Source organism: Salarias fasciatus, chromosome 6 (genome assembly GCF_902148845.1).
Source record: "Salarias fasciatus chromosome 6, fSalaFa1.1, whole genome shotgun sequence".
NCBI classification, from domain to species: domain Eukaryota; kingdom Metazoa; phylum Chordata; class Actinopteri; order Blenniiformes; family Blenniidae; genus Salarias; species Salarias fasciatus.
In genome coordinates, this window is record NC_043750.1 from 21,360,987 (window position 1) to 21,383,032 (window position 22,046).

At 41.3% G+C, this 22,046-nt stretch overlaps 2 protein-coding genes across 4 annotated transcripts in view; both read right to left on the reverse strand.

Annotated features, from left to right (window-relative positions):
• The window catches only part of LOC115389594 (GRB2-associated-binding protein 1-like), a 52,187-nt gene extending 45,188 nt beyond the window's left edge, over positions 1–6,999 (reverse strand). For 2 of the 3 annotated variants that reach the window (XM_030093030.1, XM_030093032.1), the window contains exons 1-2: positions 6,512–6,998; positions 6,247–6,376 (exon numbers count right to left, since the gene is read on the reverse strand). In XM_030093030.1, the coding sequence (XP_029948890.1) occupies positions 6,247–6,318 (72 nt within the window). In that variant the 5' untranslated portion in view covers positions 6,319–6,376; positions 6,512–6,998. Of the gene's footprint in view, positions 1–6,246; positions 6,377–6,511 lie in introns of all 3 variants that reach the window. The other variant, XM_030093031.1, reaches the window with a different exon arrangement.
• A 6,317-nt stretch (positions 7,000–13,316) lies between these two features.
• Positions 13,317–21,826, reverse strand: LOC115389593 (ubiquitin carboxyl-terminal hydrolase 38-like). Its single transcript, XM_030093029.1, has 11 exons — positions 21,695–21,826; positions 19,848–20,538; positions 18,460–18,595; positions 18,070–18,199; positions 17,863–17,964; positions 17,307–17,465; positions 16,960–17,153; positions 16,780–16,873; positions 16,575–16,681; positions 15,105–16,428; positions 13,317–14,501 (listed from the first exon to the last, which is right to left on the reverse strand). The coding sequence occupies exons 2-11, from the start codon at positions 20,527–20,529 to the stop codon at positions 14,331–14,333; spliced, it is 3,099 nt and encodes a 1,032-aa protein (XP_029948889.1). The 5' UTR covers positions 20,530–20,538; positions 21,695–21,826; the 3' UTR covers positions 13,317–14,330.
• Between the last annotated feature and the right edge of the window lie 220 nt (positions 21,827–22,046).

Genomic DNA, 22,046 nt, shown 5'->3' on the forward strand with positions numbered 1-22,046 from the left:
ACAGATCTGTACGTCATGTGAACTGCTGCCTCTTTTATAAACTTGGGTCTATATAGCCTAGATTTCTGAGTTACCAGTTCAGCAACAATGAAACTGATCCGTCCATGTAAAACACAAGGCCCAAAGCATGTGTCAATGAACGTGGACCAGTGAGGATAACTATTGTAGTAGCTCAAATGTTAATATTTAATGGGCTTTTTTTGTTTGTAATGGACATTAAATAATTAATGGCATATGCAATCCATTTTCAAGCTGTGGCAGATCACACAACACTGGTCTAGCTGCTCCAAATGGAGGGCTGTGCTGCTGCTGCTGCTGCTGCGGACACGGTCCAGTAATTTCTCTTTGTTAGCCTGAGATGCTAATACTGCACAAGTGCCCCTCTGTTGCATCCCGTTTGGGTTACTTGTTTGTTTGTTGTTCAAGCATGTGGGAGGGGCAGTTTGAACAGAAAGTGAGCGCTTGTTCTCTGTTCCACTTGCTAAGCAGATTTAATGAATCCTCTACTTAATCAAAGAGTTGCGCCTTTGTTTTTGTTGGACCACACTATGACAGTCGAATTGCATTTTTCTCTTCCACTGTCAGTAAACGACAACTGATCCAGTCGACCAGTGACAGCTAGCAGTAGTTTTGGAGTGCACTGTAAAAGCACCCTCTTCAATCCACGAGGCCTCAAGACCAGCATGGAGCATGTCCTCAGTCTCCCTGCACTGCCATCAGAGGAGGACCTTCATGGTTCAGTATTTTCCTTCATCCGGTCTGCCCCATAACCTTATGCTGCAGCACTGAGGCCCTTTTAAGGGCTGGACAAAGTGTACAATTAAATCTTAATCTGTTTTGCATGGCTGCATGCCAATAAACGACAAGGATTACCACAGTCCAAGGTAGCTTTGGTAGTGCAAGGAAAATGTGTGAAATTATATAGATGGAAAAAAAAAATCATTACCAAGCTATGTTCAAGTATGATTAAAACGATGAATATGAGGGAATCAATGCGACAAACTAGAGCAGGATTCTGTAACCTGAACAACCAGACATTTTTCCTTTCACCAAATAAATAGCTTGTTGTTGCAACAAAACATGTTTAACCTTAAAAACTGAAAAACAAAACACACACACACACAATCTTACATGCTCACATGAATAGTTTTGCAATACATTTTAAAATAGTTTTGCATTTTACCTGCTCAGCTCATTTAATGCTACTTTTCGTTTGATCTCCACATACAAAAGAGTCCCAGCATCAATGACAGTGAAAGCAAATGAGTCCTTCCACGTTGAATTAAACTTCATTTTCATGTGTGACATTTTATCTTACGGGTTTAAGCTGTACATGGTTAGTTTACCAACAGGCATGTTTGGAAACTCAGCTGCGGTGGAAGTAGCAGAGGCAGAGAGGGATCTGGTTTTGGTTGAGGAATAATATGAAGATAAATATCAAACGTTGTTCAGTTATGTGTCACATTTCTAACATCCAGAAGCCGCAAAAGACCAGACAAAAATGAGAAAAGAGAGACCATAGGTGACTTCCAGGATCCAGATTAGACATTAGACAGCATAAGATGCAGATAAAGCAGTCCCTGGTCTCCTGGTTGGGGTTTGGGCAGCAAATTGATTCCCTGATCCCATTAAACTTAATATCAAGATCGAAACTTCTTAAATTAGCCAATAATTTTGCACATTTGATTGTAATACAGGTTTGTTCTTAGTACTCAATAAAATAAGGACAGATGCAGACTGGTTTTTGACAGTTCTGCTACAAAAGCAACCTTGGAAACTCCTTCGGTCCTTGTGAAAACACACCACATCTCTGATGAAGCCAGCCATTGTCACACTTTTTTTTTCTTCCCCCCAACAAGTGGATGTTGATACATACGAATCTGAAGTTACGGGAAACAAAGGAGCAAAATGAGAACTAAATGGAAGATGCAAGGTCAATGAAAAAGGGAAACCACAGAGGAGTTATGACAAAAACAACTGTGGTCTGAGACATTCATGCTGTCCTTGAACGAGACATGAAATGTTGCAGTCTTTCACGAACAATTCTGAAATAGTCCAACAATGTGGATGTGCTGTAGGGTTTGCATAGTTTGGGTTTCATGATGACACGCCATGGGAAGAGCAGATAGCTGGAGTAAAAGCTGGTGGGCAGGAGATTGGTGCGAGAAAGATGCTGAGGAAACTTTGGACAGTTTGAGGCAGAATGAAACCAGGAAACACCACAGAAGATTGGCAAAGCTGCATTATGAAGACTAAACTGATCACCTCATACAGTTTTCATCTAAATGGAAAAAAAATGGATCTCTCAATCAGAAAAAAAAAAAAAAAACCAACCAATCCCACTGACATTGTCAGGAGACCGTAGAAATTAAGCTAATGAGAGACAACTGACATTTTGGCAAACCAGGAGTTGCTTAATGATGTTCCTGAAAGGACCCACATGCTTTTAACGTGTCCCAGCTCCAGCACTCCTGATTGTAATGAGTAGCTTCTAATTAGGCTCTCTGCAGAACATAATAATGACACATTTATTAGGTTCAAGTGTGTTACAGAAAGACATGACAACAGTGCTTTTGGACCAGGGTGTAACACCTCTGGGTCCTTTACTTCAGATTTATGAACTATTTATCATAATATCAAAAACAAAAATATATTTTCTAATAAAAAATCTAAAAAAAAAAAAAAAAAAAAAAAAAAAAAAAGTCAGCTCAACAAAAATATGAAACCTTCCTTTACTGAGCTCAAGAAGCCATAAGTAGCACCTTGTAGTATCTGAAAAGGTGATTGTTTTTTGTAATAGAAAATGCTCCCTTGGAAGAACAACAGCAAACATATCACGTTTGTCCTGCCAATACCCATCCAAGGGCAGGCCAAGAGGGGGTGACATGCTGACCATATAACCGGTATAATGTGACTTTATAGGTTCGGACTGCAAAGTGAAACAAAGGTCTCCTCGAGTCAGATTGTTTTTTTCTTTCAAATAAAACTTGGCCAATAGGGGGAAACTCATTTCACCATGATGCTAACATGTATTTTGTTTGATCTTGTGCAACATCCATGTAAAATCCCCTGCACTGGCCTCAAATGAGGAAAAAAGAAACCGCTGTGGATCATCACCAGATGATGCACGTAATCAAAAGAAACTCATTATCACAGATATGCATGAAACCAGACACGTCTTCAACGTCCTCACAGGGTTTTCAGCTCCAAAGCGGATGACTGGCTGGAAATTATCAAACACTTTCATAAGGTGGAACAACTTCATTTTTCTAAAGTTGAGAAATAATTTATGTATGTATGAGAGACAGAATGAAACGTAATCTGTGGCTTGATGTTGTGTAGCTCAGCATCCTTGGATCATAAAATCCTGCTTGCCATCCATTTGCTCTATATTATGTCATACATAAAGATTTCCTGTCTGTAACTCCATTAGCCCAGATATGACTCTGTAAATATGGATGTTGTGGGTGTCTATGACTGGATGTTGCTGGTTTGTATCACTGTGGAAAGACAGAAAAAAAAAATGTGCGATAATTTTCAAATATCAGTAAAAAGATGTAAAATCTGAAGATACCAGGTTGAGTACAGCTGACAAACTGAAGGGACAGGAGAAGCTGTATCGTCCAGTTGTTCATGTTCCTGTCTGCTTTATCCAACTAAGGTTTCAAGGTTCACACTCTGTACAGGAAAACCGTCCATCGCAAACAGAGAAACAATAACACACACACACACACAGAGTCACACCATCCTTCAACAGAAAAGCCTGGAACACTCCAGCCTCCGTCGGGCATTATTCACTGGTCATTCAATTTCATCGGCAGACCTCGTGATATGATCACTACCAAAAACATAGCACACACACACATATACACACACAGCTAATACATTGACTGGAAATAACAAAAAACATACTTTTGATAGGATACTCAAGTTAAACCTTTAAAGAGTGCCATTTTTAAAAATCTGTACTTTCTCTGTTGCTAACACTGCAGGATAAGCTACGATGCCAGCGACTGGGAGCAATTCACAATGTAGACGTGAACGATCTAGACCACTGTGTTAATGACACATACTGCAGTGTCACTCAGTAAAGTGTATCTTCAGAAACAGTTTGAGGAATGTAAAGGTAATGAAGGCAAATATGAGTGCATGACCAATGTGTGGAACAAGTCAAAGATTTCTATGCTTCCGATAATACTTAAAACTGCCCATGGATCCTATATTCCAGCATATTCTGAACAAAATGTCAAAACAGCTTGTTTTTAAATATTTGCTATGTATGTGTTAAGGTTAAAGTGAAAATACTCCATCTATAACAAAACGGGGGAAAACGCTCTGACTCCATCTCCATGTAGACTGTACAAAATGCAACTTTTCAGCATGTACAGTAGCGGAAGCGACTGCACATGCATACCACGGCTGTAGCAAATACCTCTTCGCCACATTAACAACTAGACAATAACAACAATGGCAGCTTCCAAAGTGTCATGACTCCTGGTTCATATTCTCCTGCAACTCGGTATTTTTTTCAGTCGTGGATCACACGTAATAGCAATCCAACTTCGTCCTCCATCCACACGAATGTCTGTGTGTACAGACCATGTTTAATGTTTGTAGCATTTTGCATATGCATGCATGTGTGTGTGGTTTCATTACAAAACCAACCAACATTGCCAACCCAAGGCCTGGCATGCTCACATGCAATGCCCTGGTAGGTTTTATTTGTATTCCAGCCACTCCACTCTCGATTCCCTTGACTGTGCAGAATCAGAGTTGAGACACCACTATCCACCTTCAACAAGTTGAAAAGTGGTTCAACTTTTGTTGTTACTGCAAGTAAATGTTGAGCATAAACGAAAACCAAAAATGTTCTCCACAATTAAGACAAACAAATATTAAACGGAGCACAGTTGTTTAAAGCAAATATCATTGAGTAGTTGTAAACAACTGAAATTATAGTTCATATATTCAGAGAGAAAGTTGCCTGAGGGGTCTAAAAATATTCAAGTGAGTCCTGAAAACTCATTAAAAAAAAAAAAAAAAACACTGTAGCTTCTTGCTCCTATATCCTCTTGAGGACAATTAAATAACATGCTCAGCTGAGTACTTAGTGCTTCATGAGAAACAGCAAGTTTGTTGTAATGATCCACAAAGTTGCCATGTTATTTATTTGAGTTTCTGTTCCCATTAACACAAAACTGATCTGATACTGCTGAAAAAAAGAAAAAAAAGGGAACTCCTTTTTTAATGATGAAAAATAATTGCTGGCCAATACTGTGAAATCATCAGTGATTACTTATCTCGAAAAAAAAATTTTTTTTAAAGAAAATAGTCAAAACACTCAGATGTCATACGTTTAATAACTGAAGAAACACAACCAAGAAAGACTAGTTTTAATATAAAATCTGTTATATAAAATTATATATATATATATATATATATATATACACACACACACATAAAAGTGCTCCCTTTTTTAAGAGAGCAGGAGAACAGAGAAAACGTTCTCCATTATATCTGTTGCTTTGAGAAAACCTCTCTGCACTCAAGTTTCAACCCCCATATAAATGAAATATCAATAATAGAGATATCCACTAATTTACACAAAAATCACATCGATAGTTGGAATACTAAGATGACCTGCTCACGCTATTTGTTTATAACCAGCTGTAAAAAACAACTTTACATAATATGTTATGCATATTATGCACAAGAGGAGGAACTGCAGTGTAAACAGTCTACTGAAGATCATGCACACACCACAAACTAGTGGCACTACAAGGTAAATTGCTCAATGATCCATGCAGGCAACACTGTACTGAAGTCTTCACAAGTTTTTTCTGCAGTCATAATGCTTCCTCTAGATATTTGGTAAATCATTTAACCCTTGGCATAGTCGTGGACCACCTTTGGTACGAGCAGATTGTAACTGCATAGGCATTTCTTCCAAAGATAATCAATGCATCCGAGACATTCGCCGCTCTCAGTGGCAATACTGTGACACTACAGCTCCAAAACAACACGCATGTGGCCCTGCCGAGGAGCCACAGAGCAAATCAAGGCCTTCCCACCTTGCTGAACTGAAGCACAGGAGAGGGGAAAACAAAGTCTGACAATAGCCGACTGTTGGAAGTGGCCACAAGATGAGGCCTACACGCTGCAATCTGCAGGGGAAAGGCTGGACACGCCACAGGCGAACAGGTTACTTTATTACAACGCAACAAAGAGGATATGAAGTGCACTTACGTAACGTCTCAACTTTTTTTCAGGAGGAGACTTTCTGAGCCAGCCAGCACACACCACCTCCCCCCCACTCATATCTGCTCCTCTCCCCGGAGTTTCGTTTGTTTCTGGGAGTGTCTTCGTCCTGTAGTACCTGAAACAAACAAACAAAAACTGCTCAGGCTCGAGCGGGGCGACGCAGACTGGAATAAAAAGTTAAAAAAGAAAAAAAAAAGCGTAGGGATATTCGGTGTCTGTGACAGCGCCAGTCCTCCGAAAGTCGACTCACCGACGGACAGGCGGCTCTCTGAAATGCAAGCACCAGATTTGCACCAGTTGTAGACAAATAAGCGAAGAATATCCCGAGTCAACGCCGACCTCCGCGGCTCCACCTATTCAACAAACACCACCGACGACTTTATGTTCGGTCCAAACTGGGTGGCTGCGTGGGGGGAACGACAGAAGAAGAGGGAAAACGAAGAAAGAGGCGCAGGCAACGTAAAGTTTTTTTTTCTCTCTCTTGTTGTTGTTATATGCGCCGCCTCGTGAGAATTCCCGTTAAAGTGGAGCGATTCCCAGTTGGAGAAGTCGGCTGTGAGCGTCCCGCTCCGTACCGGCGCATAGTTAGCTCGTCTGTCCGCAAACTGGAGCCAGCTCGGCCGTAAACACAGTGGTTTCGCTGAGCTTTCCTACCAGTTTACTCCCATGGTTCCTTAATTGTGATTGACAGGGTGGCTCCGTCTTTCCCTGAACTCACCCTCCTCTGGAGCGCGTGAGTGAAGCGCACCGCAGCGGCGGCGGACAAACCGGAAGTCAAGAGCAGCGCTTCAAACACAAAGAACCTCGGAAAATCCTCATTGTACTATTAAAAAAAAGCTTCTCTCGAAAGCCAATTAAAAAAATAAGAAAAAATAATTTCAAGTAGTAATTTAAATGAGGTCAAAACGCTTGTTTTTATTGAGTATGAGTTCGAATGGCAATTTTATAAGGTGGACTCTTTTCCAACAATGATAGTGAAATCTTTTGCAACAGTAGTGGGTGATTTAATTGATTTGTGATTGATTTGGGGACATTTGACATGACACAGGAGTTCCCATAGGAAATCCTCACACACTTGGAGAGAACATGCAAACTCCAAGGTCCAGCCAATTTCTGATTAGACTTCCAGCTTTATCATTGAGCCTTTTGAGAAAAAAAAAAAAAAAAAAAAAAAACCAGCCGAACAATAGGCCTTTGAATATCTATCTTATAAGATAAATATTTTATGATAATAATTATTTTCATTATTACTATATAAAATCAAAACTACAAATGTATTCATTTAACAATTGATGGCAAATGTCAGGACTCAACAAGATTTATATTCTTATAAAGCTGCAAGCGCATAACCTTTTTTTAATCATATTTAAAAAAAATAACAAAACTATACATTTATCTATCTTTTTGGTGTAATTTCCCAAACTGATTTTTTTCAGACATTGAGGTTGAGAATTCTATCCACAGCTTTTGAAGGTTGCAGCCGGATGCGGAGCTCTTTGTGTTTCCGGAACTTGATGAAGTGTGTCGGGGACTGACTGGGGAGGCGGCGGCGTGCTGGGAAAGCCGCGGAGCTCCTACCCTGGGACATGTAGTCCAGAAAATCCCAATAAACACGTTGAAACGCTGCACGTCGGGTCGATAAACCAACCACGGATCAGTGGGTGTAAAGCTCCTTTGGGTGACCTGGAAAAGTGTCTTTAAACAGCCGAAGAAAAGACAAAGAAAGGAGGAGCCTCAGCGGCAAACCTCTGAAGTCTTCACAAATCATTGTACGAGACTACACTGTCCACCATGCGCTTGGCATCTCCCCCAGAGACAAACTCCATAGAAGCATGCTGAGAAGAGAGTGTACTCAGTGACCGACAGGAGCAACACCAATGTGCTCATGGGAAAATTAGAGCAGTCTCTCCCCCCCAAAAAACTCTTTTAAATTCAACTCTTACACTACAAAATTGTAATTAAGTATTAACAAAACCACATTTCCCAGTGGTATTGCACATCCCAAGGCGCTCACGTGAGCCAAGTATTCTTGTAGGTGTGATATAGATCTAGAACCCTAAACACTGGCCAATGTCTCTGGTATCAAACGACCATCTCAACCTGCCCACTGAATCCAGGGGCGGGTACTGTTCTGGTATCTGAGGAACAGAGGCGTCGCTACGGGGTAGGCAACACAGGCATTTGTCTAGGGCCCCGAGCTGAAGGGGGCCCCGAGGGATGGCTGACATCAGTCAATTTCAAAGACAAATTTAAGACGCTACACTTAACGCTGCAACGACAGTGTGTCGAAAATCCCCCGGGCCCTTTCCCGAGTACTCACCGGTTAGTTGCTAGTAGGGGAACCCGACAGATGGCTGATATCAGCAACACAACTTGAACTACAACCCCCCCCCCCCCCCCCCCCCCCCCCCCCGATACATTACAATGATACGTCGGGAACCAACCTAATGGGGCCCCGCTACTACCCTGCTTGCATCGGGATTAGGGCTGCACGATATTGGAAAAAACTGACATTGCGATTTTTTGGGGGCTTGCGATATATTGCGATATATATTGCGATATTAAAACTAGAAGAATTTTCTCCAGATGACCTAATTAGCTCTATTTGGGGAGATGGCCACTTGAGAGAAATACGTGGTGTTTCATACCGCTTGTCAAGCGTGCGGATCATTTTTTTAAATCTCTCTTTAACGATTCCACGGTGTTCAATGGCACCATGTCTTTCGCTAGGTAAAAAGTTATTGCATCCGTGATTTGTTGATGCTGTTTGGAGTTCCTATCATACGGTGTTATGCCGGCAAAAGCCTCTGTAATTGTTTTTTGAGAAGATGAAGTTTCCCCTGGGGTCTTGTGATGGCGTTTCAAATGGTCCAACAGGTTTGACGTATTACCTCGTGTTGAGGCAACCACGACGAGGCACTGTCGGCAGAGAAGGTTTTTTTGTTCGGAATCGTCGTTTTTTTATGGCCAAAATACATCCAAATTTCACATGTTTACCTTCTTTTGGGGACTAAATCCTTTGTCGCTTCCTCCTGCATGTCGCCTGTGTTCAGAGTGTAGTTCCCCCCCCCCCCCCCCCCCCCCCCGGCTGTGGAGGAGGGAGGGGGGCCGGTGAGTGCCAAGCAGGAGGGAGGGAGAGAGTGGCTATGCGGAGCATGGAGCAGCTTGCTGCTTTTATGAAGCAAAACAAAAGTTAAAAATAATAATAATAATAATAAAAATATTGCACCTCCTGCGATGTGACTATTGCACATGAACACATTGCGATGGCGATGTTCAAACAATATATTGTGCAGGCCTAATCGGGATACAGTTAAGTCGGCCCTAACCAACTCGGCCCCAAGCTAAGTCAGCCTATAGCAAAGTCGGCCCCATGCCTCAAGTCTCACACATTGAGCCTTTACAGTCACGCATTTTGGTCTTTTGCCACGCACTCACGCCACACATTGTGTTTTTCACGCTGAAAAAAATACCAATAAATTTGTCTGGTGCGCTGCTGCTATGGCACTGTCATTCACTGCTTTCAGCCTGGTTTTTCCTCCTGCGAAGTCCACCTGAGATGACATGAAGTTTGTGCAAAGAAAGAAGGAACCTTATTGATTCTGAATTTAAATGAATGGTGAGTTGTGCTATACATATTACAATGTCAAAATGATTTAAATGAAAATGCATATTGTAAAATGTTAATATTTACATTAAATGATTCAATTAAATATGATGCACTTTATTGTGTTTTGAAAAAAACAAAAGACCTTTAAAACTGACACATTGTTGCCAACTCCTCACTCAGTAACGTTCTGTAATCTTGTTATTTGTATCAAGGCTCATTTGCATATCTAGGTCGAATTAGATCATGACGTCATTTAAAACGATACATTGTTGCAAACTCCTCAGTCAGGAAAGTTCTAAATGACATTTTCATTCAGAAAGAAGGAGTAAAGTGAGTAACGTGAAGTGACAGAGCTACAGCCATAGAGTCCTGACTCCTGATCATTCAAAGGCAGCTTTTAAATGAAAGTGCAGATATCTATTGTCATACATCTATTGTGTTTCATTATTCTTTTGTAAATGTAGAAATGCTATCTACAGTTAGAAATCGAATTTGATTGGTGCCTTGTCCCATGTTATCACACAGTGACATTTGAATAATTTAGATTGATTTGAATTGATTGAAAGTCCTTTTTTTTTGTCCCACAGGGGGAAAATGCAGTGTTCCAGCAGCACAGAGAAAAGAAATATAAATGGAATAGAAATGTGAAATGTGAAATTTACAAAGCCCAACCATAAATAAAAAAAAAAAATATATAATTCAAATATAAATTTAGGATAGATATAATTAAATAACAGATGTAAGCTAACTGACAGAATTAAATATAATTTAAATAGAAATTTAAGACAGATATAATTAAATAACAGATACAAACTAACAGATATAAATTAATAATTTACAGATACATCTAAGACAGATATAATTAAATAAATAACAGATATACAGTAACAGATATAAATTAAATATAATTTAAACATACAGTTAAGACAGGCACATATGTACAATATAACTGAGAAATGTAAGAAACACAAAAAATATACACAGGAGTTTCACAGAGCTGACTGGATGATGGATGATAATGAATGATTACACCCCCCCCCCCCCCCCCCCCCTCCTTTTTTGATTGACAGGTAAGTCAGAGGCTTGCAGATGTGTTTGAGTCCTCCCAGTTCCATAGCAGCGGTGCACCAGACAAATTTACCGGTATTTTTCTTTTTTCAGCGTGAGAAATACAATGTGTGGCATGAGTGCATGACAAAAGACCGAAATGCGTGACTGTCACGCTCAGTGCGTGAGACTTGAGAGCCCTGCCAGTTTGCATGGGGCTTGTGGCCGACATGACTGTAAGCCCTTGCATCAACGTGCAGTCAGTGTTGTCAAACACAAAATGAAGCGGACATATCCCTCAGGGCACGCTAAGAGAAGAAAAATCAATCAGAGGATGAAAAGAAAAAAACATGATAGTGGTAAGTGAGAATGTGTAAGCTCTGTGTGTTACATTATAAAAAAGTTAGTCCCAGTTAGTCCAAGGGACTTTGTCCCAAACTCCCAGTCATCCACCACCAAGCACCAGAAAAGTAAGCTGAGTCCATACAAAGTGATTTCAACCATTTTCTTCAAAACACATTAATAAAGTCTGTATATAATCATTCACATTATTTGACGGCGTAATTAACAACACACTTCTGTGGTATGATGAACTTAGAGCACATATTTACCTCTGCCAGCGGAGGTAATGTAATCGTCATGGTTTGTCTGTCTGTCCTTCTGTCTGTCTGTCTGTTGACAACATAACTTCCAAACTATGGCACGGATTATGACCAAATTTTCACCGTTATTAATCAAAGTATTTCTTTGCTGATCCTTCGTCCTGGACTTCATTCATCATGATTCTAGGCCTGAGAGGCCCCATAGTCCCTCTTACCTAGGGCCCCCAGGGGATTTAGAAACACCCCTGCTGAGGAATCTGATCGGAATGCCATTGTAATGGTGAACGCTTCCCCCTCAGGATGTTCCTGCTTATTCCATGATTAATGACTTGGTCGTTGTACAGACACATATACCTCTGAGCAGCTGCAGTATTGATGAAGAAACCGGGAGCAATTAAAGCCTGTAGACACATTATACTGCTCACAGTTAATGAAGTCTTTTCATACTATGCAGAGTACTATTCGAGCCTTGTTGGAAAATAGTTTGTCACAAAGGGTTTCAAAGTGTCAGAGGATGACAAGAGCTGGACTGCCTGGAGAAAATGAACACATGGGAAGACCATGCAAACTCTACACAGAGGTCCCCACAAACTTGAGCTGAACCGGAGATATCCTTGCTGTGAGGTAAAATATTAAGTTTTAAAGCAGTTTTCTGAGACAAACAAGAACGTTGGTTTACGGTAAGGTTGTAAATGTAAAACTGAAATTCTATCTATTTGTCCAGACTCCATGACTCTCCTGTGATTCCCATGCTTCTCAAAAGCTGCCATTTCAATAATAATAAAACACAAGGAGAGGAAAAATGCAATGGTTCTTGCTGATTAGTGATTGAGCATATTTGATTTCCCCGCATTCCATTTGAGCTGCAGCAGTTTTTACTAGGAGTCTCAAATTATTTTTTAAAACAGCCTTAACAAAAAAAAAAAAAAAAAAAAAAAAAACGCTCTTGAGGCAATAAAACTGTCTAGTGCCTGTGGGAGGTGTAATTGGTGTGTGTGTGATTTCCTGTAGTTGCTCTTTTCAGCCAAGGGTTTACGTACAGTCATTTCCGTTTGTACCAAAGTATTTTGCAATCGAAGCAAAAAAAAAAAAAAAAAAAAAAAAAATTATCAAACATTTATCTAGATCTAAGAAAAAAATTACAGCTTCAACTTCATTTTATCACACTTGACTTTAGCTCCAAGAAGAAAACTAGCAGCATGGTCTGCATATATAAATACATTGTGTACAGTGATTGACATTTGGTATCCAATTAAAAAAAAACAAAAAAAAAAACAAAAGACATGGCACCACAGATGGCTCCTGGTGGTCTGTTTCAGCTGTCGCACAGATGCTGAACAATGAGTAGCTGACAAGAGAGATATCACAGACTTAGAGGTGCGTTGACATTAAAGGGCTCTTTGGTGACTGGCTCTTATCCAAAGAATTCATTTCAGGTTTCCAGGAACAATCTGCTGCTTTATCTTCTTTATTAACATTTTTATATCTTACGCTTGTCCTGTCAGGTTTTACTGTCACATTTATAGATTAGTTCACGAACATCTGCTTGCATCCTCGCCAACGAACCACTGTAAATACTTCGAGTCTACCTGAAGCGACTTACCTGCTGAAGTGAGGCCACAGCAGACTCTGTCAGGAGTGGGTGGGGGTCATTATGGTTATTGATACAGGACTGCTGGGGTATTAATTCAAACAATCTTGTTCGTAAAAATGCATTAATTATAAAAAAAGCACACAAAACTCAACCTGCAATATTATATACAATATTATAGTCCGTTAAAACAGAGAGGTCACAGTCTAGTTGTGTATCGATGAAGCCAGCTAACAATGCAAGAGCCGACAGCTTCACATGTAGAGAATACGTTCGTGTGGGAAATGTGCCATGTACATAAACAGGATTTCAAATTATCCAGAAACATCATTTCACATCATATGTACATTTATTGCATGTGATAGTAAAACTAGAAAACAAAGCACACGTCAAAAGTATTCAAACATTTTAGAAAATTCCAATCCCTCAGCCCATGAAGAAACTGTTCATGCAAATCAGAAAAAAACAAAGCTTGTACACTATTTTTTCAGAAATATGATGAATCAGAAGAATCAGCCCATCTTAAAAATCAGCTTTTTCATATGGTGAACAGCACATTCTGCAGGTGCGTGTGCCAGTTTGTCCAGTATTACTCAAACCATATATATGGGAATGTCCTTGACTATATTCTGTAACACATACAGCTCGTCTTGAGCTGAAGAATATGTTTTTAAATTAACTGTAGATTTTTTTTTGTTATACTGACATATTCCTGAATTCATGTGTTTCTCAGACTTCTCTGGTAAATTAGCCGTGATGTAACAGATGATGTTTTACCCTCTTGGTATATCAAGTAATATATCAAATATTTATATTTGGTTTTTTTGGGGGGAAAAACCTGAAAAAAAAAAAACGACTTTGGCTATTGTTTAAGAGGGTGATGATATTTATTTTCTTTAAGAAAGAAAAACTTGCAACAATAAAGTGTTATCCACCTCACATATTTAGATGTGAAGTAATACTAGATCACAATGCTGAGATCAGCAGAAAATAACTGAAAAAAAAAACCCCACATCATATGGCAAAACTCTTTTCATCAAAACTTATAAGACTTGTAAGGAAAGTCCAATATGGGGTCAGGATCAGTGCTGATGCTCTGTGTGAGTTCTCATGTCATTTCAGTGCTATATACACGGCGCAAGAGACCAGTTTGCAGTACGATCAGGTCAGGACTTCTAATGCCAGTTCGTCTGGATTTCCTGCAGCATGTCTCTCCCTCTCAGAACACCAGTCTGCTAATGGTATTGAAGCCTCCGCCTCCTCCTCCTCCGCCTCCACCAGACGGACCGCAGCTCCCCGGTGGGTTATTGTCATCTGAACCGTTGGGCCTGAATGAGCAGGAGGACGACGGGGCCTGAAGGGCCTGGGTCCGAGCGTTGAGCTCCTGTTCCTATTGGGCACAGAGAGAAGAAGAAAATACTTTCAAAATGTAAGCAGGCACTCAGACATGAAGTATTCGTCTTCGAGGGGCTGATTTAGAGGCGTTCTTGTTGCAAATGATTGGCAGTGCATCAGAGCCATCACCTAACATTATTACAGCACCCTCTAGAGGAGACTGGCTTCAGTTACTCATGTGAAAGCAGCGGAATGTCGACTCAACACTGCACAGTTCAATGACTCGTGAAATTACACCTCATGTCTTATAACGGGAGAGTTAAGATCTGGCTTCAAAGGCAGTGGGGAAAAAAATGGAATAGACTGCAGCTTTTAGTTAACTGAAAAATTCTGTTTTCCCTCCGCTACTTTTCACCTGAGGACATTTTTGACTTTCATAATTACTCACATACCAGAGTTATTTGTAGTTATGTTTCAAGTCACATGTGACTGAAGCATGAAAAATCAGGACACTGTTTCCCCATTGATAAGCGAACCATTTTAAACCACAGATCAAATTTGACTGAATCGTTTCATTTATATTTGCGATGGCACAGCCTTCAATTTTAACGTGCACACGTGAGGGAGCATAATGTTCATTGTGTTCAGTTTCACTTGCCTGTAAATACAGCTTATTGTCCTTGATAATAGCGTCCAGTAGTTCCTTTTGCAGGGGAGGCTCAGCGCTCAGCCTCATTCCATTAGCCATCACTCCTCCATTCACATCCTGGCCTGGCAGCTCCTGTCTTCTGTACATGAGCACATACGCCGTGTCCTTGGGGAAACGGTTAGTAATGTTTTGCACTGACTGGAAAGATGTGAATGTCACTCTGCTGTCATTGAACAGCAGCCAGTCCTTGGCCGCGGGGCCACTAGCAGCTACGGTGGCACCTTGTTCAGAGGGAATGGAGAGGGCAGAGCAGGCGTATTCGGCCGGGTTGCTCCCTGGGTCCTCTTTGATGGCCAAGTGATTGGCGGAATGCTGTGCTCCATCTGCCCCGCTGATGTTACGACCGTAAGAGTAATAGTGGCCACTTTCGGACGATATACCTGAATGCATCACCACTGAACTGAGCACGTAGGGCACAGACTGGACAGACATCTCTCCCGTGCTACTGATCTCTTCTATATCTATCCTCGCCCTCTCCTCTTCCTCCTCATCTCTTTGTGATGGTTTGAGTTTTTTGGCTAGATTCTCACTGCTCTCAGGTGAGTCCACTTGCAGGGGAGAGGAGGTACAAGAGGAGCAGTGTTGAGGCATGCAAGAGGCATGTACAGGCAGCCCCATGAAGGATGGGATGGTGACGTTATCCAGGATCTTCCTGCGGATATGGCATTTGGCATCGTACGAGAAGCGCAGAAGCGTCAGGATTAAGTACTCGGGTGCAGACACCACCTTCATGGTCCTCTCCGCTCGCTGCAGGGAGCTACACTTCTCACAGAAATAGGCGTTGTCTTCATCAAGGATCTCGGGAGCCAGGAAGTAGTTCACCAGATCAGGCACAGAGAGAGGAGGCTCATTTGTCACTGGCACAAAGTGGGGATTGCTCGCTGTGGTGCTGGCCGACGCAGGCTCAGGAACTTCGCTGCCGCCGTTGACGGATCCCTGGCAAAGAACCTTGGGCTCCTCTGAGGGGCCTTGGATATGAGGGCCGCCCTGAGAAGTGGCGGAGGGACAAAAGGCCAAAGAAAGGTCTGTGAAAGGCTCCTCTTTCTCGGAGATAAAGTTGCACTGCATGCAGCGGATGCCTGTGACCAGCTTCCCGCCGAACGTTCTTTCGATCAAAGTCTGCCCGTTGTTCTCAGATTTAGTTTCTGCTGGTGTCAAATGCGACTCCTCCTGCTCCTCGGCAGATGTCACGCTAGTCGGTTCTCTGCTGCTTGTGTCAGTGATAGGCTTGGCTGATTCCAGGACTTGAAGCGTTTTCTCCTCTTCGTGTAACCTTGCAATCAGGAAACACAATCAGCATGAGAAGAAACTACAAGCAACATATTTTTCTATCAAAAAATATCACATAAAACATCACGTAAATAGTTTTCACTGAAACAGAGTCTTTACAGCTTCAGCTGTAAGTGGAGTCTACTGTACCTGTCCAGAAGAAATCTGAGGTACTCGGAACAGTCCTGTTGAGAGCCAGCATTAAACCAGGGAGGTCGAGAGGCTTCCAAGAAGTTCCTGGGAGCATATGCTGCCCTCTGTAGGACACAGAAACACATTCAACACACTGCCATAAGCTGTACACAGCAACCACAAATCACAGTCACACCACTCTCCAAAACAGTACAACACTAACCTGAGTATGTGCCAGGAAGGCAAAAAGGAGCTGAAGTTTTTTCATTAGTGTGTTGGAACCATTTAGCTGTAATGATAAAACATGTCTCCTGAAACTGAAGAGAAAGGAGTTAGTTTGATTCTTATGTTCAACAGAAACATATTGTGGGTGCTGCATGTGTATGTAGTCTAAACAACTCACTCTGTGGCCATGAAAAGCGTCTGGATGATGCTGTTCATGTAGCAGGTGTTCCCCAGGTTGACCAGGCCTGTCTTGCCTGTCTCCGACTTCCCAGCTTGCCTCAGTAGACCAGACGCAAATGAGTTGGATTGAGATGTCCAGGCACTTTGATTCAACACCAGCTTGATTTTATCCTCCACAGGTTTTGGGAGATCCTGAAGAGAGATAAAGAGTCAACAAAGAAACAAATAAAAATGTTAAAGATCTGAATTTATCTTAATAAATGAAGCTTGCTACAATTCACAATTAAAACTTCCTTTATGATGTCGACATGCAGCTACAGTAAGAAGTAGTTCCTTCCGTTTTACCTTGATGGCTTCAAGTATGTGATCATAGAGGTCAGGGAAACCAGAGTACTGGTACATCATACAGTGTATTAGCTCCGTGAACTGCAGCAAGAACACTTTACTGGTGGGGAGGCCATCTGTTCTTAGGGATTGCACTAGATGCACAACATGTGGAACAACCTGGGACACAAGAAGAAAAGACAGAAGACCACACTTAAATGCAGAAAAACGGTGGAGAGCACAGCTAATATTATTCATACAAATCCACAGCATGGTCAGCCGGAGGGGAAGCTGCACAACAGGAACCCCACAGAGGGTTTGGTCTCATTTGCTGAGCATTTTTGAAAGTATTCATGTTTTCAGATACTAATGATATTGGCCAACTCAAGGGCCATTGCTTGGCATTTAAGTGCTTCACACATCATTAGCGAAAAAGCGCTGCCGCGCCTTGGGTTCTGGGGAAAAGAAGGCTATGCAGCTTTGAAGTAATTTAAACCAGAAGAGACGAAAATGAGAAAACCAATAAAGTGGCCATATGAGAGGGAAATGGGCTGTGAGGAGGCAGGATATCCCTCACCAAATGGAAGGCCTCGGGAGAATGCTGGAAACTCAGCAGCATGTGGGAGAGCACAGCTAGCGCCCCCTGCCGCACAATAGGGTACCACAGACGACTGAAAACCTGAGAGAAAAGGGGGAAAAAATTAGTACAAAGACATGCATACATAGATCTGTTATGCAACTTTTTCTGTGATGTGAAATAAACTGAAACGTTCGCATGACAAACCAGTTCGATTTTAAGCAGAGTAACATCAATGAGGATGGTGAACTTCTGAACAGCAGCCAGTCCTTTCAGGAGAGCGATGACCCACGTGTCAACATGTTGAGCCAAAGGCCAAGAGAGCCAGTCAATCATCCTAGAAAAGCAAAAGAAAAAGCATGTGCTAAAGTGAAAGGTCTTTCAATAACTTTTACATGAGTAAAACCCGCAGCCCTGTTTCAGAACATCATGAGTTGACGTGCATTCTGGAAAAAATAATTCAGTTAGTTTTCTTCTTTTTTTTATGTAAGATACAAGCAGGAGACAGCAGCACATTATCATTATCAAGTATTGTGCTCATTCATTCAAAACAGTTGTGTACAGCCATTTCCCAAAAGATCCAGTGAGTAAAATAACCTGCAGAGTGCTTTAGTCATGCTTGCATCCTTCACATTCTGGTCTGTGGTGAGACTTTTGATGAGCACTGTGATCATCTGAACAGGGATGTGCTGGACCAGGCTGGCAAGTGCAATGGATGGGTCAAAGGCAGGATCTGCAAAAATATTCAACAAAAAACACAGAACTGTACATTTTTTCATTGTAATTTTACACTGTGGAAAATAGCAAACCTCTCAGCCCATAAACTTGATACTTTCTCTGAGAGTATGAAGTGAAATTAATTATTTACATGGTGAAGGAGAACAGAACCATATCCCAATTTCTTCCAATTGTTTGCTGTAATATTTTTACACTGATAAACAGTGTTTTTTATTGTATCTGTAAAAAGAACAGGGTCTTGGCAGCATCTTTCCCAGCATGAACTCAAGTTTAACAGAAGCTCTGTTTATTAAAACAACATCACAAAAAAGAGACTTGCATAGTGACCTTTTAACACAGGCTGTCAATGAGTGCTGACCTTTAAAACAGCTGCCAGCTATTTGATTATTTTGTTCTGTTTTGGTTTTATCACTTCTAACATGGTGACAAAGAATGGAGCATTAAACAACTCAATAGACCTTTGTAAATTTTGCTAAAAACAAGGTCATTTAAAAAAAACAAACCCAAATCAATACAATCATTATACCAATAACCCAAAACAAGGTTCAACTGACTTTGAGTTGGGTAAAAACATGGGCTTAACTATCAGTAGTGTACATGTCCACCACTGACATCGCATTAAGCAACACTCCTGTCTTTGGCTGAACAACTCATAAATCTCTCCTTCTGTGATGCTGTTTCACTCTTTCTTAAAAGGTTCATGTACTGCATAGGCAGATATTTAGCCAAAGCCATGCATGACACACCAAAAATAAGTTTAACAATATCCAGAGTGTCTCAGGCCATCTGACATTATTTCATCTGAACAAATCCAAGGACTGTCTATGGTCACACATCTCAGTGTAGTCTTTTGGCACCACAGTAGTCTGACCAGCAGATTAAGTGATTACAACTATACACAAAAAGTCTGGATATTTGTGTTTGGTACAATTTACTTTCTTTGTTACATCAACTCTTTTTGACAACAAAATGTATGCCATTGGAAAAATTTAATGGTGAAACATCTATAGAGAAAATGCATTTCAGGAAAATTTGTGACTCCAAATTAACCATAGATGTGGATGTAACTGTATTTCTAATTGTCTGGTTTGGCTCCACCTCTCCTGACCCTGATCCGGTTTATATTTGTATATTTCAGGCATTTAATATATGAGTTTCAAGGCTTACCAAGGCAACAAAACAAAACTCAGACTAAGCTCAGGTTGGGAACATTCAGCATTAGTTTCTCAAATAGGACTCTGTCTCACCTGTTGAAGAGATGATGGCAAACACTTCCTGCAGCGAGGGCAACAATGTGGCGGGGTCAGCCTTCCAGATGTTCTGCAGCAGTGTGCTCACTTTCGTCACCTGGCCTACATACTCTCTCAACTCTCGCTCTTGGCTGGCAAAGCAGTGGAAATAACTGATGGTCCTCACCAGCTGCTGGCAGAACAAAACGCCTGACTTTTCCCTGGGGATGCACTGCACAAAGTCAGACAGCAAAGTGCTCAGGCGGGCACAAAGGGAGGGCTCCGGCCGTTCACACACCATCCTCAAGACCTCCACCTGGATCACTGCAAAGATCTCCAGCACTGAGGGACAGCTGATGAGCAGCCGCAGGCAGCAGTGAATGTAGTCAATGACAGCTGGATCTTTGCGGTCCAGCTGCCCGTAGCCCTGCTGGAGCAGACTGAGCACAAAGTCTTTAGTGAAGAAGTGCTCAAACTCTGGGCGGTGGTAGCGAGCATAAGCCTCAAGAACCTGAGAGCCGGTTTGCTTTTGAAAGGCATCTTCACCAAGCAGGATGAGGCGCGTGGTGAGCGTAAACAGAGCACGACACTGCTCTTCAGTCACCTCCTTCTCTGCCGCTTCCACTACCTTCTTCACAATGGCTCTCTTCACTGGAATAGAGTGATTGGAGCTGACAAGCCCCTCCAAAATCTTGTCCATGATGCTGGCCTATGGATGACAATAAAATTAGTCAGTACACATTAAGAAGACAGTTTTTAACATCATACTAAACACTACAATAAATAAACAGGTTGTGCTCACTATCAAATAGTCGACTTTAGTTGTTATTAAGAACTGCCATGCTGCTACAGCTGTAACTGGGCAGAATTTGTTGTGAAAAAATAGTAAATTGGTGTATTTTCTCACTCTATGGCCATTTATAGTAGTTTGCATTTGATGAGGCCCACAGTGTCAGTAATCAGATGTAAACCACATACAGTATACTTATCTTTACTGTGTCTGCTTTTTTATAAGTAACTTGCTGTGATGTTAATTATTCCATTATTTTTGTTTTACAATGAAAACATAAATGTTAATTTGGCTCACAATGGATAATTTGTAAAAACAATTTCAGACAATTGAGCGTGTGTATGTATGCATTTACGCAAACACTGAAGAGCACGGAAATAATTCCGAGGGTTAACACAATCAGCAATGATGAAACTTTTTCGGTCAAACAAATACTTAATTTTTAAGGAAAATAATCAATAAATAATTTTAAAAAACTAAAACAAGTCAAAGAAATAGTAAAGCAAAGCAGAAAGGGTTTCTGAAGCCGCGATCACTTTAAGGATACCATCAAAGTCGTCAATTGACATCAGGCCGCCGTATGTTGTTGACCATGAGATGAACTTAGCGGGTCTGTTTCAAAAGCAGCATTTCAGCTACTTATATCAAATCTGCCACCGACATGATTTTCTATCCATTTTATTACATTAACTCGTTAAATCTAAGTATTTTCCAGAATCGTGTTATTTCACATGTATTTTTCCAGCATTTGTTGTGTCTATGAGGGGACGCTGATGAGCCGCTTTCTGTTATCCTCTGTGGATACAAGCGGCTAACTGGCTAGCGCTATCTGTAAAAGCTAAGGTTACTCAAAGTTTCCTGGCGTCCACCTGTTGAAACGTGTCTGACTATAAAATAAATGCACATCTCTGGAAAATAGGTGGATCGACAGTGTCTAATAAGTCGTCACTGCGGCAGATACTGAACAAAGCGGCCAAACAGGCCTAATGTCAGCCTCTAACGGCAGCTACCACTGACTTAGCAGAAATACAAGCAGCTACTTACGCCTTTAACCTGCTCTAATAAGTGCGCTTACCCAAACAGAGCATGTCAACACAGTCCGAGCTGGATCCCCCTGGCTGTCAGTGGGATTTAAGTGGGTTTTAACGGAGAAAAAACGATATTTTGGTTCATTTGATCCGAATCAGCTGATTAACCCTCCAGCGACGTCATCCCCGTGCGTAGGACCCTTTGGTAAGAAGTAGTTGTCTAAACAGTGCCTGTGTCGTTTCAAGCAAAAATGTTTGCAATTTCGTGGAGGGTTTAGAGAGGAAATCAATAAATGTTGTCATTTCGTAATTAATATTGTTACGCTTCACCTGAAGCGTCTTGTTTTTTCGATGATGGATATAGGATGTGGGATGGCTGTTGCATTCTCGCTCTACGTT

Excerpts from the sequence above, each read along its gene's own strand:
- LOC115389593 (XM_030093029.1), bottom strand. The coding sequence starts at position 20,529 with ATGGACAAGATTTTGGAGGGGCTTGTCAGCTCCAATCACTCTATTCCA. Across the intron at positions 18,200-18,459 it reads ATGACTAAAGCACTCTGCAG|GATGATTGACTGGCTCTCTT; the intron begins GTTATTTTACTC and ends TTGCTTTTCTAG. Across the intron at positions 17,466-17,862 it reads CTCCCGAGGCCTTCCATTTG|GTTGTTCCACATGTTGTGCA; the intron begins GTGAGGGATATC and ends CTTGTGTCCCAG.